A 24,141-nucleotide genomic window follows, 5' to 3' on the forward strand; every position below is an offset into this window, starting at 1 on the left:
TTCAGGGCTTCACGACACTATCATGAAGGCATGAAATCCATTTGATCAAGGTTTACGTTGTGAGTCGCGCTGTAGACTACTATAAAGTATAAAGCGTCCGCGCTATAGTAAGAGCTACGTATGCATTTGGACTTATGAACATGTACCTATTTCCTTCCCAAGAACGGGCTGACAATGAGTGAGGCAGCTGAGCCTGGGACCGTTGGGTACTGTGCACTGTGTGCAGTACAAGCTTTCGTACTACTTTTGCAACACCAGACGGCAGTAATGATTAAGTACTAAAAACTATTAAAGAAAAGTAAACTCAAAAATCGGCTGAATCTGCGTTAGCGTCAGGTACTTCTGTCGTCCAATAAAAAAAACCACTGCCCATTTATCATCAGCAAGTTTGCAATGTTCTGTCGCATTGCTGTCAATTACATTATCGAAACAGGAAAAGTATTATGTATAAAACAAGTAAAAAAATATTCGGAAAAATTACTTTTATCAAGTAGAATAAAGAATACAGTTGTTCAAATTTTAATCCTCTGTTAGTCGTGTGGTTATACCACAGAAACAACAAAACCACTGCTTAAAATCTTCAAGAAATTCGTTAACGATGCAAAAATTCTAAGAAATAAAACTGTAGAAACTCTTGATAAAGACCGTGACTATAAACTGAAAATAAATACACCGAGGTACGGTACAACCAAAACAAAGGACTAGTAACAATATGTAATACACAGCAAAATGACGAGAAAGCATGAGCATTTCAGCAGATCTTCTGCATCACAAAATTACGAATAATAACATTTCAGACGCAATCAAATCATTCTTCCTCCGTTTCACTTCCATCCTGTTCTTCTTCCCTGGCCCTATTGGCCGCGTTACCACTTCTATCTTGCCGTCGTTGTTCACCCTCTTCACTTCGCCGGGCCATGGCCCGCAGAATCCTTACCACACACACCGCCGGTACCGTAACCGTGTCCCGCGTTTCATCCAGCATCTGGTTATTCACTTCCGCGATATTTTCTGCTAGACCGGCATCAAAACAAGCTTCCTCTGCAGTTGGTCTCCAGATCTTCACATCGTGATCAATCCCGCTAGTGGCCAGGAGAAACTGGGTTGGGTGAGGCTGGATACAGTTAACAACCTACATGAAAGACAACTGCCGTATAACAATGCAACAAGAAGTCCACTCCGTAAAAGAGAATCGGAAATCTCCAACTTATTCGCTACTTACTATGCGATCGAATACATGCGAATTAAACCTTCATGCAGACTAAAGAAGATCCGTACAATTAAACTGCTTACATGTTTATCGCCTTCGAAAACGTTGACCAATTTGCCAGACTGTCGATCCCAAATGAAGACCCGCCCACAGTCGGAACCGCTGATAACAAAAGAATCGTCCCAAAATCTGGCTTCCTTTATCATTGTACGGGAACTGCGATGACCTGAGTATTCTAATACAGGTTTCACGATAACCAGATCTTCAGGGAACTTCTTATTCCGGGTGGGCGCGGAAGCGATAACATCCATCAGTTGTGCTCCACTATCGTTCCGACCACCTCCGCCTGCCGATCGTTCTGAAGGCGTAATAACTGGCGCCGGTGGGGATGGTGCGGCAGGTTGCGCTGCCATCTGATTTCGCATCCATGTGGTCATCAAATCAGATATCTCAACCATAAACCGCGATGAACCAGAAGCAGCTTCAGTCGGGCGCTGCCCTGGACGGGACTGCGGGCCCGTATCGGACCAGTCACCTCGAAGGCGCAATCGTTTAATGGGAAGAGGTTCCGTTGGACATCTTTAAATATGCAATTGTAACTCTTTCATGCTTGTATATATTCGTTCGTTAACGACTTTTAGACCCTATACGCGCGAAAAACATTAGACTACGACTAATTTACTGCTACACTGCTATTCAGTCGTGGCCGTGAGCCAGTCGTTACTCGTTAGCATAACTAATCTCCCTTGCGGTTGTTGCGACGCCTGTAGTTTAAAGATTTCTATATCACGATATGCATAAAAAAATATAACAAGAAGCCAACTTACAATTCCTTCGGATCTTCCAATTTTTTGGCCTTGCCTTCCTTCAGTTGTTCATTGATTCGCAGATCAAGAAGCTGAATTTTTTCACAAAGAACATTGGCTAAAAGAGAGCTTCCGTAGGCATCGTACTGCAGGCTAGTAATGCGTCTGGGCATATTCTTGGTCGTCTGGCAGCGGATACGTTTTGTTGGTCGGTCCATCTTCCTTCGATCATAAAATGTTATCGTACTGTCCGAACATCCCACAGCCAATTCATGGAAGCGAACGGGATTTAAAGCAATAGTCGAAACAGCCTTTTCCATATTGGCCAGCAAAGAATGGTTGCAGTTATCCCCCGGATCGCACTCGCAAAACGGCTGACGAGCATCAAACTGCCGCACAGTGCCATCTTCGCTACATGACAGGAAACAGGAGCAGGCTTCTGTAAGCGGAAGCACCCGGTAAACAGTTGCCGTGTGGTTTCTGAAAACAGAAAAAGTTAATTTACAATCAGAATAAATATTCTGTTAAAAATTATTACGCCTGCGACGCTTCGCCAAAATATTTCGGCTAAATCTCACCAGAAAAATAAACGCAAACGGAGAGATAAACCTTTCAAATTTTGAAACTGCAAACAAACTCCTATCAACTTTCCTGATCACTTTAAAACTTAACGCTCGGAAACAACTATACTATTATTATTATTATTACGGCACAAGAGCAGACAACCCCGAAGGGACTTCAAGTCTGGTCGAACAAAAACAATTTTCTGCTAACAAAACATTTAGGAGAGTTTAACAGATCTGAGTAGAAATTTGAAAGAAGGTACAGAACTGGCTTCGAGAATTTTAGGATTGACAGCAAGAATTTTATCAAGAAGACGTTTTAGCCGCATTTCCATAGTCCACCCTCCGATAACTTTCTTTGCCCTCGTTAACATCGCTTAAAATATCTCCGCTAATAAGTAATTTGTAACGGTATTTATACTATAAAAGTTTTTATCGTTTCGATTTGCCTATTGGGCATTATTTCGAAAGGAAAATATTATTATAACTACTGAAGTATATTACGCTTACCGTCAGAATGTATTATTAAGGTGATAAGGCTTAGTTGCTTTGGGCTTAAGAGCTGGTAAGTGATATGCAAACTAATCCTTTTGTGCACACACTAAAATTTCTATTGTTAACAAGTTAGAGTAATCAGTAATTCATGCAAGCATACTTCATAATATTGTCGGATAACTAAAAATTAATTCCGTCGCAACTTACGTACATTTGACAGGCTACATAGGTATACGAATCAGCTGGTTTGGTAAGTAGCCAAAAAACAACATTACTTTCTGCCGTGTGTCCTTCGGATACGGTGTAAATTTCAAATTACAATAATTCCATCATATCAGCAATCCAGAGCATATTGTTTTCTATTTTCTCCCATATATTACCACCAAAGAAACTCCGAATAGTTGTCTGCAAAACTCACTTGATCAGTTTTTGCGCAACATCTGCTTCCTTCAGCTGAGTGTAAATAATAGATCCATCTCCACAAGCAGACACAATCTGCCTCCCATTGGACTTACACAAAAATCTAACTGTGAAGATATTCTCCTGATGAAGAGTTTTGAAGCGATAAGGCGCGAATCCGTTGGGTTTACTCGCGTCCCACACGGCCAAGTGTAAATCGTCTGATCCAGAGAGCAGATATTCTCCATCATCACTCCAGTCCAGTGAATTGACGCAGCCAGTGTGGCTCGATAACTTCTCAGAAATCTGGAGCCTTTGAATCAGCTCCTGTGATCTGCGCAGTTCCCGCTGCAGTTCGTGGAGGTGCAGACTGCCAGTTTCCCGTTGTAAATACACAGAAGGGATAGTACTGTGATTGAGATAGTGCGACGGCCAAATATAACGCTGTTTTCGAGAAGAAACGCTCTGAACCAATGGATCCCATTGGGAAAGTGCATCGCTGGTGGGGCAAGTCACTGTACCCATTTCTCACTTCTGAACCCTCGCGCGATGTTCCCGAAAGTAAACGTCCGATGATGATATACAACAATCCAACAACAATTAATGAGCGTTTATTTAATAAATTATGCGATCAAAACTGTGCTTAGTTAAACGCGTAAATTACTGCACGCAGTATGATATATCTATATAGCTATATCGATAGAAAGCGAAAAAAGAATATAGACTCTATATAAAACCAGGATGTGTACTCACAGTTCAACTTGTAGCGTGTACTCCGTGTAGCCAGTAACCAATGCAGAACTAACGTTCACTATTCCAAGCAGCAGTGACATCACTCACGATCGTGTACGGTGTGCGTAAACTGCATGATGTTTATTTTTGTTTTTGTTGCCCTGATAGCCACATTAATACGATAGCAAGTTATATGTACTAGTTCGGAAACGGCGTCGCAGTCGATGAAAAAGAAAACTTTGACTAACGATAAATTTTTGTTTCGTTATTATTCCGGTCTTTCGAAGTTGGTATTGTTTAAAATTGTATTGTATTATAAGTGACTGATGTATTATAAGTTATGATATACTTAGTACGTTAATGTACTGAGTAATAATATAATATTTAACATAATACTATTATATGACGTTACCTAATTACCGCGCGTGCCTATGGTTAGTACTCGTATACTATTTTTAAAATAACAATCATAAGCAAAATTAAAATTATGCATTATTCCCATTCCCTTGTTTTGGCAGCTGGCGTTCGTGAATCATTTCTATAACATTACGAACATTCTCATAATCTGTAGATTCTGTACACTTTTCCAACCTGTATAAACTTTTATGCTAATAAAATTATATGAGTTGGTATTGTTTAAAATTGCGTAGGGAGTAGGGACAGCAGTCCTAGGATTGCGTGCTGTTTTTTAAACTACAATCATAAAGTGGGATTACGATGTCACATCTCTTTCTAGAATTGAACATTTTAATAGGCAATGGCCATTCCCATAGATATAAGTGCACAACGCTGAGATACTACTTAGGAATAAAAGTTACAAAACAAACTGCTGGTCCTCTTTGGGTGCAAACAGCCACTCACGCACCCCAATGTTAGGAGGCCAGTTTTCAGGCGTGAACATTTTCTCAGTCTCATCGGCGTAAGTACCAACACGTGCAAACAAACTGTTCTTACGGCCATTTTTAGCGGAGTAGATCGACACAAATCGAACTGAGATCCCATTTGATTCAATAGCGCTCTTGAGATCTTTACTGTAATCGTCGTGGGTCAGATGTTGGGTCTGCTCCAGTGGGGGGATGCCATGTAGACAGAAATCCTTCTCTTTCTGTTTCTCCTTCTTGATAGCTTCTCTGTGTTTCAAATGCATGGTCGACATTAACATTAAGTAATCAGTAACTCTACGAAGTATACGTGATCGTATTATCTATCTATATATCTATAGAACAAATTTATGAATAGTCTCTATGAATAACTTATGAATAATTTATAAAAGTCAATAAAAGGTCAAAATTAATAACAGCACATATAGACTACACGTCCCCATACCATACAGATAGGTACTTATACAGTATCTATATAAAACTATATATAGTCCCATATTCTACCGTTTGAACTTTGAACCGTTTTAGTTATTTCGTTTCTGATTTTAACACTACGCAACTTCCGCTTGCTGGATGCAGGTAAAGGAAAAATTTGCCTATTAAAATGCGTTCAAATCCTTCATTGATATATTATATACTAATCGTTAGTAATTGTTACGTCACACAACACGTACATGCACGATAAATCGAATTGCGTATTGTAAATAATTTTCGAATAATTAATTCGAATATTACGTATTGTAAATAATTGTACCGGGCGATACCGACGTCCCTGATCGATCATCCATATCTTGAACCTACATTAATTAAGTGCCATATGCATATTATGTATTCTCTGATACTTATTCGCTTACAGGATTTTTCACTAGTCATTGCAGAAAAAATTGATACTTCCATTTACTCATTCACTAGCTATAATAAGCAAGTAGTTTCAAATGTTTACTATGGGTATTCTTTCATTAAAAATATATAATGTAGAGAATTATTCGCGGACAAAGGTACATTCAAAACCAGCTAATTATATTTACACACTTTCTGCAAAACTGCTGCATGTAAAATATAGAATCTTTAGAAATTCCGCGCGATAAAAATGCCTTTCGGTTTACTTTTTTGTGAATGTTTTTGGGATTTTTACAAGGCTACGCTCTCGAATGCGGCGTGATAACGCAAATTGCCAGAATTAACTTGTAAGTGTTCCGTAACTGAATGATGTGATAAGAGAATGATAGTTATCGTTAGTAACTGGCTAGATGCATGGTCTCATGTTTTGTAATTTAACATCTTTATATTATATTGCTTAACATAGAATATAACTGTATATGCCGTCGAGCGCTGTTTTCATAGTTTCACTGGATAATGATAATTAAGTACTGAGGGTAGAACAACGCAAAACTAACTAATTAGTTATTGGTATACAGTACTTAAGCTTAATATTTATATATCTATATGTGGTATAAATTTAGTATCTGTATGTCCGATTGCATATCAGCTGACCGACCGTCACCGCCGAATGAACTATACGACGTTTTCATCAAAGTGTGCTAATAGTTCTAGTTCTGTATTTAAATTGAATGTAATCAGTTACGTTAGAAGGTGATTTAACGATAATTATGTATGCACCGGCCCTAGTCGGCGTTAATTACTACCTGAATAATGAGCATCGTGTTTTTTTCATAGTATGTAATTGTGCATGAAACAGCCACGTTTGATATTACGTAAGAGCGGACGCTTATAGTCTTTCTGAACATTTACGCTGATATGTGTAGTCTTTTACCCTTGCACCGGATTGTACCGTACCTTATCTAGCATGTGTATACCTTATGGATATATATTGTTTTATTGTTTTACTGTAATAAAACTTTAGAGCAGGCGCTAGAGGAAATCATCGTTAACAGCGTTTAACTTAAAAAGTAGTCAGTAGTCTGTAGATTACGTTACTTTGTACAATACATATCGAGTATCGGCTACTGTCGTACCAGATGCAATCCATAGATTGCGACTTATCAGTTCTTAATCAAACCTGCGACGGTCGTTGCTGATTTGGCCGCATATACGCAGGTTTTATGTTTACATCTTTGCCTCTTGTGGATGATTAATAACAGAGGCACCCAATGTGTAATATGGATAGGATAGCAGTAGCTAACTTTAAAGTGCTGTAACTGGTGCCGTGTTTGTATAAGAATTTTATATCAGTGGAAACACTCTGTCTGCATGAACGGTTATGGCCGCATTCGAGTACTTATAAATTACATCACAGGTAAGCTGACAATTAGATCGCCGCCGCAATAAGGAAATTATTAACTGCATAATTTACATATGCACGCAGATGCGGTAATTATCTACTCGAGTAGTTAACGCCTATTTGCAAACCAAAATTAACAAAAAAAATCAAATTAAAAATTTAGAGTATTATATGTTTGCTTCGCAGGACTGGTCACTGGAACGTTTCATTGATTTGCGTGTTGCGGCGAGTGACGTTTTGCATTTCACCGCGAGCACAATGGCTCAGGCAACTGCAAACAGTATGTTTGTGGATACGGAAACGCCCAAGAAAATAGCCATCATTGGTGGAGGATTGGTAAGGAGAGATTTGGAGTGGTTTTGAAAATTTAAAGTGGAAACAGTTTTCATAAAGCTCATATATTATATGTATTTAGCGTAGAATTAAGCTTCAAGAAACATTATCGAAAGGTCATCTTTGCGCCACGCTAAAGGTTCAAGCACAAAAATTGCTATTTGTGTACGGAGAGGAGCTGCAAATCAGATTAATAACATCTAACAATTGTGAATGTTGTAGGTCGGATCACTGAGCGCATGTTTTCTTGCGAAAAGAGGCTATCAAGTGGATGTTTACGAGCGAAGAGAAGGTTGAAATAGAAGTAGATGTCTGCCCGTTAAAGCTATCAGCTTTGCCTGTTTAGATTTAAGCCGTGCTAATAGTTTTTTATTATCGATAGAGAATGGTTTTTCAACGCAGATATCCGTCGTGCGGAGAAAGTAGTTGGGAAAAGTATCAATCTGGCACTAAGCCATCGTGGTCGAACTGCTTTGCGGGCCGTTGGATTAGAGAAGCACATTGTAGCGGAAGGTATCCCAATGCGGGCAAGAATGATTCACAGTTTGGACGAAACGACACATCCCGTGCCCTACGGCACTAGAGAAGATCATGTTAGTCAAAACACCCGTTATACAACCTTTTTAATTTTTGCCCACTACTTTCAGTTGTTTTAATCACGTTAAAGTAATTGTAACCCTTGGCTAACCAAATTTGGCTTATGTACCCTTTCTTCTTCGCCGAATTCTTCCACCATGTATCATTTCAAAGCTTAAACTTTCGTAAATTTGTACGTTACCTACACGCGAGTTATTTTGTTTTTATAGTTTATCATATCAATCGATCGACGACGACTGAACGAAGTTATGCTGACCTTGGCGGAATCACAACCAAACGTGACCCTACACTTTGGACACAAACTAGTCAGATGCAATCTGCACACCGGACGGATGCTTTTTCAGTTGTCTGATAATATTAATGAGAGGGTGGAAAAATTTGCCGATTCAATAATTGGCTGCGAGTACGCATACGTACCGTGTACAACCTATATCCTTATGGCTTGCTATATTATATAAAAATTTACCTCTTTAATCCCGAATCGGATGAGTGTGTTGTTGCAGTGGCGCCCATTCTGCTGTCCGGGATGCCATGTTAAAGCAAGCGGGATTCCAGTATCAGCAAGAGTATATTGAGCATGGGTACATTGAGCTTGTGACCCCACCAACAAAAAATGGAGAAGTACAGTAAAATCAAATTTGTTAAGTGCGATGAACCGCCACAGTACAGTGCAAGTTACTGAATTTATTGTTAGAAAGATGATTTTTGCATTTTCAGTATGCTATGCCACCGAATTATTTGCACATTTGGCCACGAATGACATTCATGCTGATTGCTTTACCCAACTTGGACAAAAGCTTTACGACGACTCTTTTTATGCCGTTTGATAAGTTTTCGCAGCTCAGATCACCGGAAACTGTTGTAGATTTTTTCCGCACTACATTTCCGGATGCACTGAATCTTATTGGAGAGTGAGCGATCTGTTAATTTTCTGCAATTTCGCTGAAACCGTGAAATGTTATGCGACGCTCGTTGTTTTAGGGAAAGTCTCGTAAAAGACTTCCTAGGAACAAAACCATCTTCTTTAATAAGCGTAAAGGTGCGCCAGCAGTTGGTTCTCTTCCGTATATTTTGTGCTTTATGGCATTTTGCTCAACTTGTGTGACCTTTATTTATTTAGTGCAAGCCTTATCATTTTGGTAAGGCCATAATTATTGGAGACGCGGCACATGCAATGGTTCCATTTTATGGTCAAGGAATGAATGCGGTAATGTATTACAAAATAAACTCGCATGCAGTAATATCTACAATATATAATAATAAATTTCGATCATAGGGTTTTCTGGACTGTTTAAGACTGGACGAACTTCTGGAAGAATACAATGGGAACTTTGGTACTGCGCAAGATTATACTTTTTTTTGTACTAGAACGACAAGGCAGTCACATTGTTTCAGACAGCTTTCTACCTCCCCCTAAATATTACAATTATACGCAAAGATACGCAGATACGTAGCATATAATCCCGTAGCCTTTTTGCAGAAAGGGTGTATCCAGAATTTACCCGAAGAATGCAGATCAATTCACATGCAATCATTGATTTGGCCATGTATAACTATATCGAGGTAAATGCGCTCAAGAATGCTAAATGTGACGTATCACATTTTAACCAGTATTTTGTGATGCAAATTTGATACGTATTCCATATTCCCCGGTGTTGGTTATTGACACTATCAAAAAACTTCTTTTTATTTTAGATGCGGTATTTGGTAAATACCAGAAGCTTTTTAATAAGGAAGAAAGTCGATAACTTTCTTTACCGCTTGTTTCCGAACACGTGGATTCCGTTGTATACAATGGTGACCTTTTCTCTACTTCCATACAGCGAGTGCATGAAGCGGAAGAAATGGCAAGATACGGTACGTAGTTTAATGCGCTCTGGACTTTATGACATCGCAAACAGAATTTTTGTTCTAATAATTATTGCTTGTACAATTCTAGGTTCTTCGACGAGGAGTGCGAATTGGGATTGCGATGGTCGTTCTCCTTGCTTATTACCGGTTTGGCCCGCGCCCACCTGTCCGCATGTATATTAATGCATTCAAATCTGCTGTAAAAGACTGGTTTTATGAACTGCGTGTTCGTCGCTTTGAGTTAAACAGGAATGAATTGATCGGTATGCCTTAAATCTTTGAATGTACTATCGTGATTGTGAGATGAATTGGTTGAGAAATTTAGCGATGGTTTTCTGGGTTCTTCTTCTGCTATATTTTTCGCGTATCGTAAACCTTGTGGACGCGGCGTTTGGCGTTTGGTATGTAAAATTGTATATCCTATTCGTTCAGAGTTCAGACATGGTATTGTAATGCGGATGGGCATTTCATTGGTGCTAATGCAAGCGGAAACATCTGACTGGGTATAAAGTCAATCATTTTGTGTATTTTGTGTATTTCGCTGCGTCTGTTGTATAAATTTCCCATTGCAACTCTGCAAGCACGCACGTAAATAACAAAACTTAAACTTGTTTGAGCTACTGGATGCACATTTAGAATTTAGATCAAACCGCAAGAAAGGTGCTTCTGGATTGACCATAAAACTGACCTCCAAACGATAATTGTTCTGTAATCTGTTCATATTAAGACTGAACAAAATTCCGCAGTTATATTGCATTTATTGCTAAAGTGGGCTTAGAAAACTACCATACTTTCAACACATGGTTCGTTCATTTCATTAGCCAAAATAGATAGAATCGCGACGTTGGCTAAAAAATGCGCTTAAGGAATTACCGGAAGAGATCAAAATTAACCTAGCAAAAACCGTCCAAGATATTCGTATTCGTAACCATTTTGCGAAACTGGATTCACAAGTCAGTTGATTAATAATGGGAGTCAAGCAAAGATTCCGGATGAATCTATTTAAGCCGGTACTGCGTACAGTATAAAGCGCAACCTGCAGCCACGATTGCGTTTTTTCCTGGCAGCAGGTTGCGTTTTTTGTTTCCGTGCCTACCGGAAAGCGGAAAAGTGCACCTGTTGAAAACCATGTCTGTGAGGATAAGCGGAAGCTGGGTGAAAATGTTGACTTCAAGTCACTACCTTGCTGTAGAGACAGGAAGATGGAGGTTTGCCACGAGAGGAGCGATTATGTACAGTAATTTCTGCAATACACTGTACAGAGAGAAACTACAGGAGCGGTTAGCTGCCCACAGCGGTACAGTACCCGATGGCGGGCTAGTCGAAAAAATGCAGATTTTAATACGGAGAAAGGAAACGCCGACGGTCGAGAACGAGAAAACCTTGTTCTTTTGTTTCAGCAATTTTTTATTAACTAGATCTTGACAGACAGCCGCAAAGTGTTTAGCGGTGAAATGGTACTATACTGTTGCCTCCGCGAAACCTTAATTTACATTTTACATACAAATAATGCAGCCGAATGCATGAAACTCACGTTCTTTTCCCTTTTACGTCACGTTTTACTTATTTTGTTATGTTTATAAATTTAATATTAATATTGTTTTTTATTAACATTACCAATGTCTAATCAATAGTACTCAATACAGTAAGTAATCATACGGCACAACGCATGGTGTGCCCCTGCAATATATAAGAAATCTGGGGTTAGTCTTGTCTAATGCGCTTTGATAAGGACGACCTGCCGAGGGAGCAGATTACAATAATACCGCGGTATATTTGGAATTGGATTTGGAATTTATATATTAGTCCGGTTCAAAATAGACCGGAAATTTAGTAAATCCTGGCATTGTGAGAATTCTGCAAAAGCTGAGTAACGCACGAGATAAGATAAGCGCTCATAACTGGTCCATATTGCGATGAGGTGTCTTTTGCACGTTTGTATCCACGCCCCAAATATTCGTAAATGTTGCTCTAGAAAAAGCTACTCGAGAGTAGAATATTCGAGCGTCAAAGTCGCCAATTCGGATATTTCTCATGCAGACTCATGTGCACACATTTTAATGCTTACATTTCACTGCGATATTCCGTAATCGTACACCTCAGTAATTATCCATTAATAAGTACTCTAACGCCTATCGGGTATCGTCGACATTGCTACGTGCACAATCGTAATAACTAATTAATAACATTACTGTATAATTAGTGTTAATTGCTCATCCAAACACATTCTGGTAGCGTAAACCAGAAAGTGCGCGTAGGGCGCATAAGTCTCTAACATAACTTATAAGTTACCACGACGTGCTAAAATGTCTAATTAAAATCAATTGATTAATAACGGGTTCATTAGAATTTAAAATTTTGCGGATAAAGGGTGTACACTGTATCGAGTATTGATTAATTCGCTGACCGCCTGACGTTTATTAACTTGCAACTGTAGCGTTAATTAACTGTTTTAAATTAATCGTTAATTACAGGAACTTTTTTAATTTTTTTATTAATTTGAAGCACTGAATTCGGTAGGCAATACATCAATAGGTAAAGTGCAAACTGCAAAGTAAAGTTACAGACTGGAATGAAAGCACACCATAAAGCAAAATGTCGCACGGTTTTGCGCTCCCAAAATTGCCCGCTCGATGCAGATATGTGATGCATCATTGCCGCGCAGTTATTTGACGTTTGTTAAGGTTCAAAGTTCGATTTTTTTAAGCGTGTGTCACAGATTTCCTTCGCTGATATCTTCATAACTGAATTTTGAGCCTAACTATTATTTATTAAGTAGAGTAGTCCTACCACAGAAAAGGATGACACAGTATTATCCTTTTCTATGGTCCTACTGTCCCAGTCGTGATTTCCGTTTGGCGTTTTCAGTAGAGTTGTGTTACTTTTGCAAATTAATTTACTCCACAATAAAGAATTACGCAGATTTTAAAATTTCCAGACGAAGCGTATAATTCGTAAACTGGCTTACAGGGTTCTGATCCTCCTCTGATTGATTCGACGATGACGGCACCCAAGCAAGTATGTTCATTTTGTCGAAATGTTGAAGTTAAACTGTAGAGTGTCAGTACCTTGAGTTATGACTTATCCTAATGATCACTCAAATCTGTGATGTATTTTTTTAATCTCCTACCATAAGTCATACAATGAATTAATTGTACTTTTGTTGGACTCAGAAAGCGGTATAAATACATTTTTGTTCTTGAAACAATTGTGACATTCTGCATGGCCTGGCTTGCCATGCGTAGAACGTGTTTGTTCAGTCAGCGAGATGAGAAGTTCTTTTTTGTTTTCCAAATTTTATCCCAGGTTGCGATAATTATTGCGATTACTTTGATTAATTTTATGATACATACTTAAAATTTAATACTGTAAGTGTCGTTAAGTGATCATCCTGGTCACGGTAATAAGTTATGTTTTTCAGTTTTTCTGTTATTTTTCAGCTTTCTGATGTCAACTGGAAATTAAACCTGCAGCTGTCACATTCCAAGATGGCAAATACGAAAACTCCCAATGCTTTGGTGGAGCTATCCCTCGGATCCTCAGATTGCAGTACTAATACAGCGGTGTCCGAGAAAGTTGTGATAGAATTTTCCAAAGAGGAATTGGTGGATTTTTACCATAAGGTAGGTCTAACTTGACTATCTCATTATATGGTTTTCTAATGCTGCGCGGTACTGCCCTAATTTTATCTCGAAATTTCAAATTTTTAGCTCGAAGAAATGCAGGCTCAACTGGATTCCCTTCAATGAATTTCATGAGAGCTTAACTCTCAGATGACCAATTATGTCGTGGAAATTTAGCCTAGTGTCCTATCGATAACTGAATGCTGATTCTGCTGAATGCATGTTTTTCTTGACCGGAGTTCAAAGCTGTGGCGGTAACTCATTAATATTTGGGTTGAAGCCATCTTCTGGACGCCTACTATGTTGTCGGTTTCTTTCTGTGATAATTCATAATTGGTTTATAAAGTGCAAACTTATTAATGTGAGTTTTTATGTTAAATATGTAAAATCTGAAACACTTGAACTCTGACTGGATTCTGGCAAATATGGACGAGTGACGACTAATACAGTACTAGTAATACTTTAAAGTTTAAACGATCGAATCGCATGAAACGCCCAACTCAATGGCAAAAGATGTCATTTTTATTTCTGCCAGTTGTTTTTCGACAAAAAAAAGACCTACTACGCTGAAGCTAAGCCAAAATTCTAGGGAAACCCAGCATTGTGCACAGGATGGTCGTAATTAAAGGAAAACATCAGTCGGCTTATAATCCCAACTTGGTGCGTCTCCAGTGTCGTCGCTTGGCATTGTACCTAAAACAACCACCAATAATAATTTTCTGACTGTTGGATATTAAACATCACTATTTTAGCTTTCCCGTTAATAAATGCTAGTTTCTGCAGCCTAAAACTTAAAAGCAAAATATGTATATAGTTAAAAAAACTCGGAACTTCAACTTTTATCCTGCTTTAAAGAGTTTTACTTTACTTTAAATTTAAAAACTGAACTAAAATATTTTTACGAGATTCCTGAAAGTACAATTATGATGTTACATGGTGATAGCATGCCTCCAGACAGCGTTCCTAAACTTACTTTTTTTCCAGAATCAGCATATATTTAAATATATAAGAACAGAGATGCCTTTTGCTGGAAAAGTATTCGAAATCGGCAGCGAGGTTCTTAATCCACAGAACAATCTCTTAGCCTTGTTACTTTTAACATTTTCAGCTAATATCTGTCGTACCTAATGCGGTTTCCGGTTTGAAGACGAACCCACTGAGGAATAGGTCGGTTTTGTTTGAAGGCCCTGGCCAACTTCTGCTTTATCCGGAAAGTTTTGTGAGAAGACTAGAAAACAAAACTTCATCTAACTTCCCGGAAATCAAACAGATGTAATTTCCCCCAGAATCCCGAGGAATTAGTTACTAGCAGACGCCAGGCGGAGAAGTACAACAACAATTTGACTTTCAGTATAAATTTTCTACACCCTTACCATATTGAACTGAAATTATATGGAACTGATTAGATCAAACACCCAATATATCCCAAATATCTTCCACAAAAACGAAATGCTATTCAAACGTCAAGCCAACACCGAGCAGGGTTCTTCAAAATTTTCTCTCGGTGGCAGGAGCTGTATACCGCTGCGCCGACTCCGGAACTGAACGGAACGTACGCGTACGTACGCACGCGTAAAATCGGCTTTATTAAATAGTACTGTACGTTGTTTAACTGGTACGTCATACGCAAAATTACGTATCGCAAAATTTGCTTAGCGTGTAGTATGTACCTTGTGTGAGCGACGAGGGCTTGCCGCTTGAGGACTTGAGTTTATTTTCTTTTCCAGTGGTTTTAATATTATGAATATTTTTATGGAAAATTGAAAAATTTTTATGTAAGTTTCAAGTACATACTACGTACGTGGTTTAAGTACTGTAATAGCTTTGCAGACTGTAAGAATTATGGAATTTTAGGTTGGTGTAATTTGAGAGAATTATAAGTGAGGTTTGAATTAAGTACTGTATTATCATCCTGCGACCTGCATGTATTTAAACACCACCGCTGTCTTACAACTTCCAAGCCCTTTCCTCCTGTCTTTGGGCGCAGTTTACATGGAATCTGCATTATCTAATCACCTGATGTCAGTAAAAGGATGAAGCGGATTTTCTGGATACCGTAAGTAACGCTTAACAAAGCATGACCATGCTATGAAAACCTCCGCGAACTGTTCTCGGACGACGGATCGACAAATCAGCCTTTGATCGCCTCCCGAAACTTGAATATGGACATCGCAGCTGGACTCCGCTACTGTGCCATGCTCTCCAAGAGCCGCTTAACAGGCAAATATACTTAAGTTCATCATGTAGAAACTGTGAAGGATAATAAAATTTGATATTACTTAAATGTGGAGCGTTAGTCGCGCACGAAACACGTTTATGCTGAAGGTTCATCTGCAGCTTGGTGGTTTAAGTTGGCGTTTAACAGCGCCTCGTTGCAGGGCTTGTTGTTGCCACCACGATGTCAGGTTACGCGATGGCTCCGGGAGTGATCAGTCCATCGACGCTTGCGCTGGTTACGGTCGGTACCGCTTTGACATCGTCCGCCGCAAATTCCTTCAACCAGGTGGGTGCTGTGAGATGGCCTTTGTGGAAGGAGATACAGATTGCTTCTATCTACTAAGTGCAGTTTTCAGTTCCTGGAGATTCCCTACGACTCCCAGATGACTCGAACTCGAAATAGAGTTTTGGTTAAAGGAGTAATTAGGTGCGGATTACATCATTACCACGAACATTGTAATTCCGTTTTGTAGTGTAGTGTTGCGTAACAGCAGTTTTTTCCGAAATTTATAGTCCTTTGCATGCCGTGACTTTTGGTCTCGTATCCGGAGTGGCGGGTATTGCTACGTTAGCTGCTGGCGTGAATCCGATTACCGCTTGTCTGGGCGCAGCTAACCTGATGCTGTATGCATCTATTTATACACCCATGAAACGCGTTAGCATCGCCAACACGTGGATAGGAGCCGTGGTAGGAGCTATTCCTCCCATTATGGGATGGACAGCGTGCACGGGATCTATTGACACAGGTACGAAAGCAAACTGTGAGATAGAGTGCGCAGTTGAAAGTTATCGTTAGCCTGTGTTCTTCGCGCCATGCATCGTCCCAAGAAAAAACCGGGACGAATTTATCATTCTGTTCTACTGTGTGTTATTTGTGAATAACTGGATAAACCACCTTGTGAATATATGCATGATGCATTAATATCATGAATATTCTTGTTTGTCTTATTTTAGGCGCACTTATTCTGGGTGGGATTCTTTATTGTTGGCAGTTTCCTCATTTTAATGCTTTAAGTTGGAATTTGCGAGGGGATTACTCGCGTGCCGGCTACAGAATGATGTGTGTTACGGATCCCGGTACGTTCCGTTTGCTTTGCACGGATATAAAATCCTTGAAGGTTTTCCACTCTTCGTGAGAGATTCATGTAAAACATTGTGGTAGGTTTGTGCCGCAGAACGTCGCTTAGGCACTCGGTTCTCCTTAGCGGTTTGTGTTTCCTATCGCCCGTCGTCGGATTAACGACATGGATGTTTGCATTGGATTCTTTGCCTTTAAATTTGTACATGATGTATTTATGTTATCGCTTTTACGAGTCAGCCGACAGTCAAACGTCGCGTAAACTGTTCCGCTACAGTTTAATCTATTTACCTTCTCTTATGATTTTAATGTTTATAAGTAAAAATCGGGAAACCATCAAGCCGAGCACGGATGAGGAGCGTGTTGATGTGCCAAAGCTCAAGGATAAAAGTGATACCAGTACCGTTGTTGTAAATACTAATAAAGAAAACCAATAACCATCGTTGCTGTGTATGGGCTATTGTTTATGATTTTTCCCTATCCGAATATCGAAGCACTTCTTTTGATTGCGTTGTTCAGGAACATCATCGGGGTGTAATCTCTGTGTTCATGTGACTGTGCCGCAGCGATCGAGTGCATTTCCACTCCACAAGTTGGGCAAACCTTTTGAAGAACCGGCCGCGTGGAAGACGATTTGAATTTCAATGCATAACGCAGTTCTAATAAGAATTCAGCCCATAGAGATTTCTGTGAATCAGAAATGTACAGTATCTTAGAAGGGCGGACGCCTGCGACAGGAGAACACTGCTGATTTTATAAATGAAATTTAAATATGAATTTCTGAATTTACCGAAGATACTGAAGAAATAAAAATCTGCCGATGACGGGACTCGAACCCGTGCCAGCTGCGTCTGTAGCCGTCCGTCTTACCACTGATCTACACCGGCTGCATTATTAAATTTCTCAAGATTTTAGCGCACTGTGCGACTGCCTATCAAGTATTACATTTTTGTGGTAAGGACCATTAAAATTATTTCTGCTGCAAATTTTTATATCTTATGGTTACACTACATCTTTCGCTTCTGTTACTTTGTACACCGAAGTACAGCACTCATACCTTTTCAATGTGAGCGTTATGTAGTGCATTCCAGATAAACTCCACAACTGCCATTAAAATAGCCAAAATCAACCCCATGGCTAGCAGTAAGAACGCTCCGCCGACCAAAGTGCTGTCTAGGAAAGAAATTTAATTAAATTACATGTGCATAATTTAAAGTTTTCTGCAATATATAAGAACAAGTCACAGAAAGCTGAAGTACGCAGTCACTGGATGTCCTGCATGGTAAACCTGCGTACTAATTGCCGATGGACCAGTGGATTTTTCTTCTTTTACGCATATGCTACCCCGTTTCCACCATTTTTCCACCAGTTCGGGTATCGTGGACTGCTCAATCATGTTCAGAATTTCTTCGGATAGTTTGTCAGTCCAGGGCGATCCTGTCGGTAACAACAACGAAGTAAAAGAAGTAAAAGCTTTTAATGTTTTTACATGTCTCTAAAAATAATTTCCAGAATAGGCACCTTTTGCTGTGCCGATGCCATATTGAATGGTATTTAGCGTGCCGCCGATGCGGGTCACATTGCAGTTTCTTTCCACGAGATAATCAATTTCGGATGCCTCCATTAAAAACGCATACTGTTCGCTCATTACACGGTCGACACCTTCTTTATAATCGGCAACAAAGACGCTGGGAACACTGTAGTTCATTTTTTCAAACATTTCTCGGTATATGTCCACACGGGACCCCTATAGGAAACCAAAGGTCAGACCGATCAGATTCGAGAAAGAGATCGAATAGCCGTTAAACGAGTACGAAATATTTCTTTCGTTAGTTCCAATCAAAAAAATTGTTCACTCAATTTTAATAAACTACATCATGAACAAAAGCCGATTACAACGTACACGAAAAAATTCATACGTGGATCCGTTGCCTAATATCCCATATTTGATTTCCGCATGCGCGACCAGCTCATCCACAGTAGAAAACGGGACGGTCATTTTCTCCACGGTCAGAACCGATGCTAAAGATATTCCCACGAAATAATACTTAATATACCACTATTTTCCTTTGGCCATACTAAAGTAAACCTTCAGCCTTTTGTATGGCGGTTTGAAGTGGGTCAATGGATACATGCAGCTACAGTATTTGCTACCCATGGGGCCATGTTTAAAGTTGTAATTACCTAATTTGGCAATGAAATGCGCACTTAGGAATAATGTGTAAAACCACCAAACTCCACCCAACACTCTTGTGGAAACCGCTCTTGGATTTATATCACAACCTAAAATCCGCGAAATAATTAATTTATATTGCACAGCCGAGCGCTTATCTATCGCTCCAATCCGAAAGGTCACCTTGCATCATTAAACTGCAGACCGAAAACCACACACTGTTGCGCAGGTTGAAAGCATTGACAGCAAAGCGGGTTTCCACTCCGGTGCATAAATGCCGGTTGTCCCATTCCAACGGAGAAAAGCGGGCAATCAACCACATGGATAGAGCGATAATAAGCGCCGCACCAAACGAGCTCAACCACAATTCCGCCGACAGGGATCGCATCAAGGCAAACAGATTCTGTGCTGATCCACGGGGTTGCTGGTACAAGATGCCGATCCCAGTCTATATATAAACAATTAATGCATAAAACGCAAAAATGCGTCATACTTCGAGACCTTATCAAACACATGCAGTAACTTATAAACTTCGCAAAAAGCCTTTCTAGTCTGGAATGTTCAAATGATTTCAGAAATCGATTCGTTAAGGAACAATCACTTCGCTTAGTGATGGTTTCCTTACCGTCATAAATGGTTTCGTAAAAGAAATGTAAGCTTCTCTTTCGGCAGTAATGGTAAACGGGGCCACCGAAAACGTCGCTGTCTGTAAAGACATGATTTAAGTGAACTGATAATACTTTTTAAAGAAATCAAATTTTTCTAATTACTCCGTCTAATAAATCTTTAACGATCCCGTTCCATTCACCCGTAAACTCATCTAACACACCGAATTCCCGTGCAATGTAGATATTGTACTCGAAGGGTGCGCCTTCCGGCTTCCTTACAGCAGCCGCTAGCTTGTCCATCAGATCAATAATAAACCCTTCCACGTGATCTTTTGTTATCTTTTTAATATCAACGGTTTGATTTTTCATAGCCAGCTCCTTTTTGAATTCTTCTTTGAGCTTCAGAAATGGTTCTTGCTGCGCAAATAAAGACGAATGTCAAAGAGCGCCACCAACAGACACTGAAAAAACGTGTTGCTCGGTGCAGTGCAAAAAAAACAACTTGTTGTTCCATATAAATAAAACTGCGCAGGTCCGAGAAAATTCCAAAGTCTTTTAAATAAAACTGTAATGGATATTAAAGCAGCTGAAATTACACTGACCAGTACAGTGGCAACCATAAAAGGATCTTCCGCTGTCCCAGCACGCACTCTGACGGTGTTCTGGCGGGAATCAGATGTCAATATGGATGCAAAAATTTCCAGACCAGTTTTTGAATGCCATGCTCCAACCTGTAAAGTTCTACGCAGTCTTATGAGAATTCAACAATTAACAGTTATACTGCACGATATCTTAAATTTTATGCCACCAAGGCGTACTGATGTACTGTAATATACCGGCTATAATAGTTCCGCATGCAATTGGATAGCAGTTTGTACGAGTAGTTTATTCTTACGTTGGTTAAGCCGGTTTCCATTAATTTCATTACATGTAGGCTGTAATCACGCTGATCAGCGTTTTTCAGTTGATTATTTCCGGTGAGACCTTCAGTGCCCACCTAAACTGCACAACATCTATATGAGAATAGTTAGAAAATCTATTGGGAAAATTCAACGAATTCGGATAATTTGTTATAAAATAGTTTTTATACCGTGTACAGGTAATTCAGTATACTACTTCCGTACGCCCATCGGGAAGACTTTTCGCATGAAACCGGCTCGAAGAAATCATCCGGCAAGGGCGCAAGATGGTCAAGCGTTCGCGCTAGCAGATGCAGAGTATCGTACAAGAACGCTGCTTCCATCTAAAAGTAAAACTAATTTATAAACAAAATTTTTACACCAAAGTTTTTTTATGCTGGGAGAATATCATTACACTTGACTCCTTGAGCACTTTTTATGAGGTGCAAAATGTACCGGAATAATGTTAGGGACGTGATCGTGTTCGGGACCATTCAAACGAACACCGTTGGATTCGGCATAAGCGATCATTTGTGTCATCTTCTGTGAATTCAGGTAGTTGACCACGTCGATGGGACTGAGTGTCAACAGGTTCAGTCCAATAAAGGACACATCCGTCAGATCATCCAAAAGGACATTCTATTCATTTACACAGGAAGAAAACACAAAAAACGTAATAAAATTAACAGTAAGTGTGGAGCACATGTGTATCAGTACTAATAAGCGTTTTACATTTGCATTTGTTTGCTTAACACTTTCTTAATCAAAGCCTAGGTTTGTTAATGCATGCAGATTTCTCCTGGGCACTTTTAAAGTTTTCCGTTTTGCTCTCAGTCTGCCCAAACAACCAAAACCTTGTCGAGTTCTGTCAACTAAGACTACAGCTGAAACCAAAACTTACCAGCCCCATAAACACAAAAGTGTATGCCGAATCGTGCATATTTAACTGAAAAACCTATAAACACATAAAAAAGTGATAATTAAGTCAAAAATTAAACTTATCAACTTTGCTTAGCACAGTTGCATGTACGACTTTATACGAGTACTAATAACGCTGTAGATCTATGTATATATAAAACAATATAAACAAAGATTAATCAAATGTACACTAACGTACATTTTCCACGAATTCCGACACCTGTGAATCGCGTATGGCTACGAGAAAAACGAAAATCTGTTCGGACCGAAGATGCCGCAATAAAGGCCGATAAGAGGAGGTATTTTTGTAAAATACTTCAATGGATATGTTATGCTGTGCTCCATACCAAATAATCGAGTCAAGCCGAGGAACATCTGCAAATCATTTTATTCCCATTGACGTAACTAATAACGATTTAAATTTCTTCGCTGCATTTGACGGCATGTCTGAATTAAGCTGAAAATGTTTAAGCCGAAAACTCCGAAAATTTTTCTGAGTTTAGCTAATTAATCGTTTACACCGAACAGATTATATTGTAATGGCTGCAACTGCAAGTACATAATGATCGAGCGCGCGGTTAGCTCTTATGAATTGTGCAAAGGATATTATCTAATAATTACTCCATTGCAAAAATACAAGAGATATGTTCAAGAAACTTACAAAAAATGTTTTACTGTAGCTCAGTCGGTTGACTGATGCTGTACCGTACGAAGAATTATTTCGTTTCGTTATTGTTTCGTGTATTCAATCAATAACGAAGGTTAACAAATAACAAGTATGCACCTTCATGTCCATCCACAATAGCTGCACTTTGATTAAGGCCGTAATGCCGCAGAATATCGGTAATGGCTATCCCGATCAAACGATTGTCCGGTTGTAATGAAAAGGTTGGCACGGAGAACGTGGGATCACGTTGATGTATGTCCATGCACATGAGATCCAACCGGTCGCATGCTGATTGAAAGAGCGTGGCAGCCGCGGCATCCGTTGGAATAAACTGTATGGTTGCGCCCTGATTCACGGAACGGCAGACTAGAAAAATAATTCGATTCAGGCGATTGTTTAACAATTATGCCGATCGGATACGGCTGCGATAACTTACAAGTTCGGGATGTTTTCAGTAAATTCCCCGATTCGACGTAGTTAACTATTGGAGCGAAATGGAAATCATTCTGCATAAGATTAATCTCCATGATAGCGAAACGCAGCGCTTGTTCCAAAAACTGCTCATTTCGATTGCCCTCCAACGTTATTCCTAAAATTCGTTCAAATAGCTGTTCTAATTTCCATGACCCTTTCCCATTTCTAATTAATCTTCAAAGGTCAACAGCGGTAAACCGAGGGAGTACTCGTACATACACACTAAAACATTCTGTCCATAAACATAACTGCACGATTTGATTATGATTTTGATTTGATTATGATTCGATTATGATAAAATGATAAACTGCACGATCTGATTATGCGCCAACAGAATATAGTCTGCGGAGCCAGTTAGTGCAACATCGCCAACCGCTCTGCATATGAAGAAAAAATATGATACTTTCCCAAACTCGAATTGTTTGTATGGCACCTGTATACCTGTATTTAAACTTACTTAGCTTATTTACTTAAATAAACAGATATTAACACATTTTGTGACTTATGTATTAGGCACCTATTTTAACTGTCCGAGAGAACTGCGGTGCAGGAAATGATTGATCTCTTTGTGGGTACGGCCCAAAAGACATTCTCTGGAGCGGCGTTGTGAATGAAAGTCCACAAAGGAGTGGAAGAAATGCAAATACTGAGCAACAACGGCGCATGTTCCACGATTAGCTGGTCGTATGAGGCTAAATTTCGAAGCAGCTGGTATCAAAAACGTTTCGTTAGGCTTTTGACCGGCTTGGATCTTTTAATACATTCCACTCCCCCATCAAGATTTTCTAAAGAATTTCGTAGAGACGTAAATGAAGCTATCTACAAGCCAATAGTTTGTGGAACAACAATTATCATTATGGAATACAGCTATCAGAATACAGATTTATCAGAAACCATACAGCTTTAACGAATTAATAAGATTGATTTTAAGTATCCGGAACATAATAGTCGAAGTATGCCATGCAGAGCTTGCACTGGCTATGTTGAATATATGCGTCATGTTTATGTGGTTTATGTGTTGTGATTGTACAGGAGGATCTTCCGAGCCTTATCAAGAGTTTGATCTTGCATTGCGCAGAGGAAAAACAGCAGCGTAATTTTAGCAAAATATTTATACTAACTCCGGTCCAGGCGCGCTCTGATGGTGACAGATTTACGAGCTCGATCCACCCTTTCCGCATCCCTGCATCTGTCAATTAGTGCAGTCATATAATTTCAGTATGCCACGGCCCACATCTAACACTGACGGCATGCAGTGTTCAAACTAAACCTACTTAACTTGTCGAGTCCCGAACCCGAACAAAATAATAGCACATGTCATATGCTTTCTCATCACGAAAAAAACTTATGAAAAAGGAAAATGCCTATTACTAGG

General features: G+C 39.4%; 5 protein-coding genes across 11 annotated transcripts; 3 read left to right on the forward strand and 2 right to left on the reverse strand.

Annotated features, from left to right (window-relative positions):
- Positions 1 to 503: 503 nt before the first annotated feature.
- On the reverse strand, positions 504 to 4,235 carry LOC129583671 (DDB1- and CUL4-associated factor 6-like). Its single transcript, XM_055475569.1, has 4 exons — positions 3,493 to 4,235; positions 2,038 to 2,496; positions 1,294 to 1,789; positions 504 to 1,132 (listed from the first exon to the last, which is right to left on the reverse strand). Exons 1-4 carry the CDS (start codon positions 3,996 to 3,998, stop codon positions 809 to 811), a joined length of 1,785 nt encoding a protein of 594 aa, XP_055331544.1. The 5' UTR covers positions 3,999 to 4,235; the 3' UTR covers positions 504 to 808.
- Positions 4,236 to 7,113: 2,878 nt separating this feature from the next.
- On the forward strand, positions 7,114 to 10,647 carry LOC129583574 (kynurenine 3-monooxygenase-like). 3 transcript variants are annotated; one of them, XM_055475422.1, is made up of 13 exons: positions 7,117 to 7,343; positions 7,515 to 7,664; positions 7,884 to 7,953; positions 8,064 to 8,254; positions 8,468 to 8,661; positions 8,762 to 8,879; positions 8,976 to 9,169; positions 9,240 to 9,297; positions 9,379 to 9,465; positions 9,535 to 9,592; positions 9,739 to 9,821; positions 9,954 to 10,115; positions 10,198 to 10,646. In XM_055475422.1, exons 2-13 carry the CDS (start codon positions 7,587 to 7,589, stop codon positions 10,381 to 10,383), a joined length of 1,479 nt encoding a protein of 492 aa, XP_055331397.1. In that variant the 5' UTR covers positions 7,117 to 7,343; positions 7,515 to 7,586; the 3' UTR covers positions 10,384 to 10,646. The 3 variants fall into 3 exon arrangements, with proteins under 3 accessions (XP_055331399.1, XP_055331397.1, XP_055331398.1); XM_055475424.1 differs by lacking the exon at positions 10,198 to 10,646 and having other exon boundaries at positions 7,114 to 7,343; positions 9,728 to 9,821; positions 9,954 to 10,101; XM_055475423.1 differs by lacking the exon at positions 7,117 to 7,343 and having other exon boundaries at positions 7,525 to 7,664; positions 8,044 to 8,254; positions 10,198 to 10,647.
- Positions 10,648 to 12,842: 2,195 nt separating this feature from the next.
- LOC129583603 (COMM domain-containing protein 10-like) lies at positions 12,843 to 14,161 on the forward strand. Its single transcript, XM_055475466.1, has 3 exons — positions 12,843 to 13,127; positions 13,550 to 13,732; positions 13,820 to 14,161. Exons 1-3 carry the CDS (start codon positions 13,110 to 13,112, stop codon positions 13,856 to 13,858), a joined length of 240 nt encoding a protein of 79 aa, XP_055331441.1. The 5' UTR covers positions 12,843 to 13,109; the 3' UTR covers positions 13,859 to 14,161.
- Positions 14,162 to 15,442: 1,281 nt separating this feature from the next.
- Positions 15,443 to 17,639, forward strand: LOC129583602 (protoheme IX farnesyltransferase, mitochondrial-like). The gene is made up of 6 exons (XM_055475465.1): positions 15,443 to 15,952; positions 16,111 to 16,235; positions 16,306 to 16,376; positions 16,463 to 16,695; positions 16,904 to 17,026; positions 17,112 to 17,639. The coding sequence occupies exons 1-6, from the start codon at positions 15,895 to 15,897 to the stop codon at positions 17,462 to 17,464; spliced, it is 963 nt and encodes a 320-aa protein (XP_055331440.1). The 5' UTR covers positions 15,443 to 15,894; the 3' UTR covers positions 17,465 to 17,639.
- On the reverse strand, positions 17,297 to 24,019 carry LOC129583601 (glutamate receptor ionotropic, kainate 2-like). 5 transcript variants are annotated; one of them, XM_055475462.1, is made up of 19 exons: positions 23,888 to 24,019; positions 23,284 to 23,551; positions 22,729 to 22,881; positions 22,410 to 22,658; positions 21,825 to 22,000; positions 21,609 to 21,662; positions 21,164 to 21,346; positions 20,899 to 21,051; positions 20,704 to 20,805; positions 20,411 to 20,539; positions 19,971 to 20,225; positions 19,826 to 19,906; positions 19,384 to 19,648; positions 19,212 to 19,310; positions 18,931 to 19,049; positions 18,549 to 18,774; positions 18,324 to 18,464; positions 18,085 to 18,200; positions 17,298 to 17,714 (listed from the first exon to the last, which is right to left on the reverse strand). In XM_055475462.1, exons 2-19 carry the CDS (start codon positions 23,429 to 23,431, stop codon positions 17,505 to 17,507), a joined length of 2,859 nt encoding a protein of 952 aa, XP_055331437.1. In that variant the 5' UTR covers positions 23,432 to 23,551; positions 23,888 to 24,019; the 3' UTR covers positions 17,298 to 17,504. The 5 variants fall into 5 exon arrangements, 3 of the variants coding, with proteins under 3 accessions (XP_055331438.1, XP_055331437.1, XP_055331439.1); XM_055475463.1 differs by lacking the exon at positions 23,888 to 24,019 and having other exon boundaries at positions 17,297 to 17,714; positions 20,088 to 20,225; positions 23,284 to 23,735; XM_055475464.1 differs by lacking the exon at positions 23,888 to 24,019 and having other exon boundaries at positions 17,539 to 17,686; positions 23,284 to 23,735.
- Between the last annotated feature and the right edge of the window lie 122 nt (positions 24,020 to 24,141).

Source organism: Paramacrobiotus metropolitanus, unplaced genomic scaffold, assembly GCF_019649055.1.
Source record: "Paramacrobiotus metropolitanus isolate TYO unplaced genomic scaffold, Prichtersi_v1.0 Parri_scaffold0000011, whole genome shotgun sequence".
Lineage (NCBI taxonomy): Eukaryota > Metazoa > Tardigrada > Eutardigrada > Parachela > Macrobiotidae > Paramacrobiotus > Paramacrobiotus metropolitanus.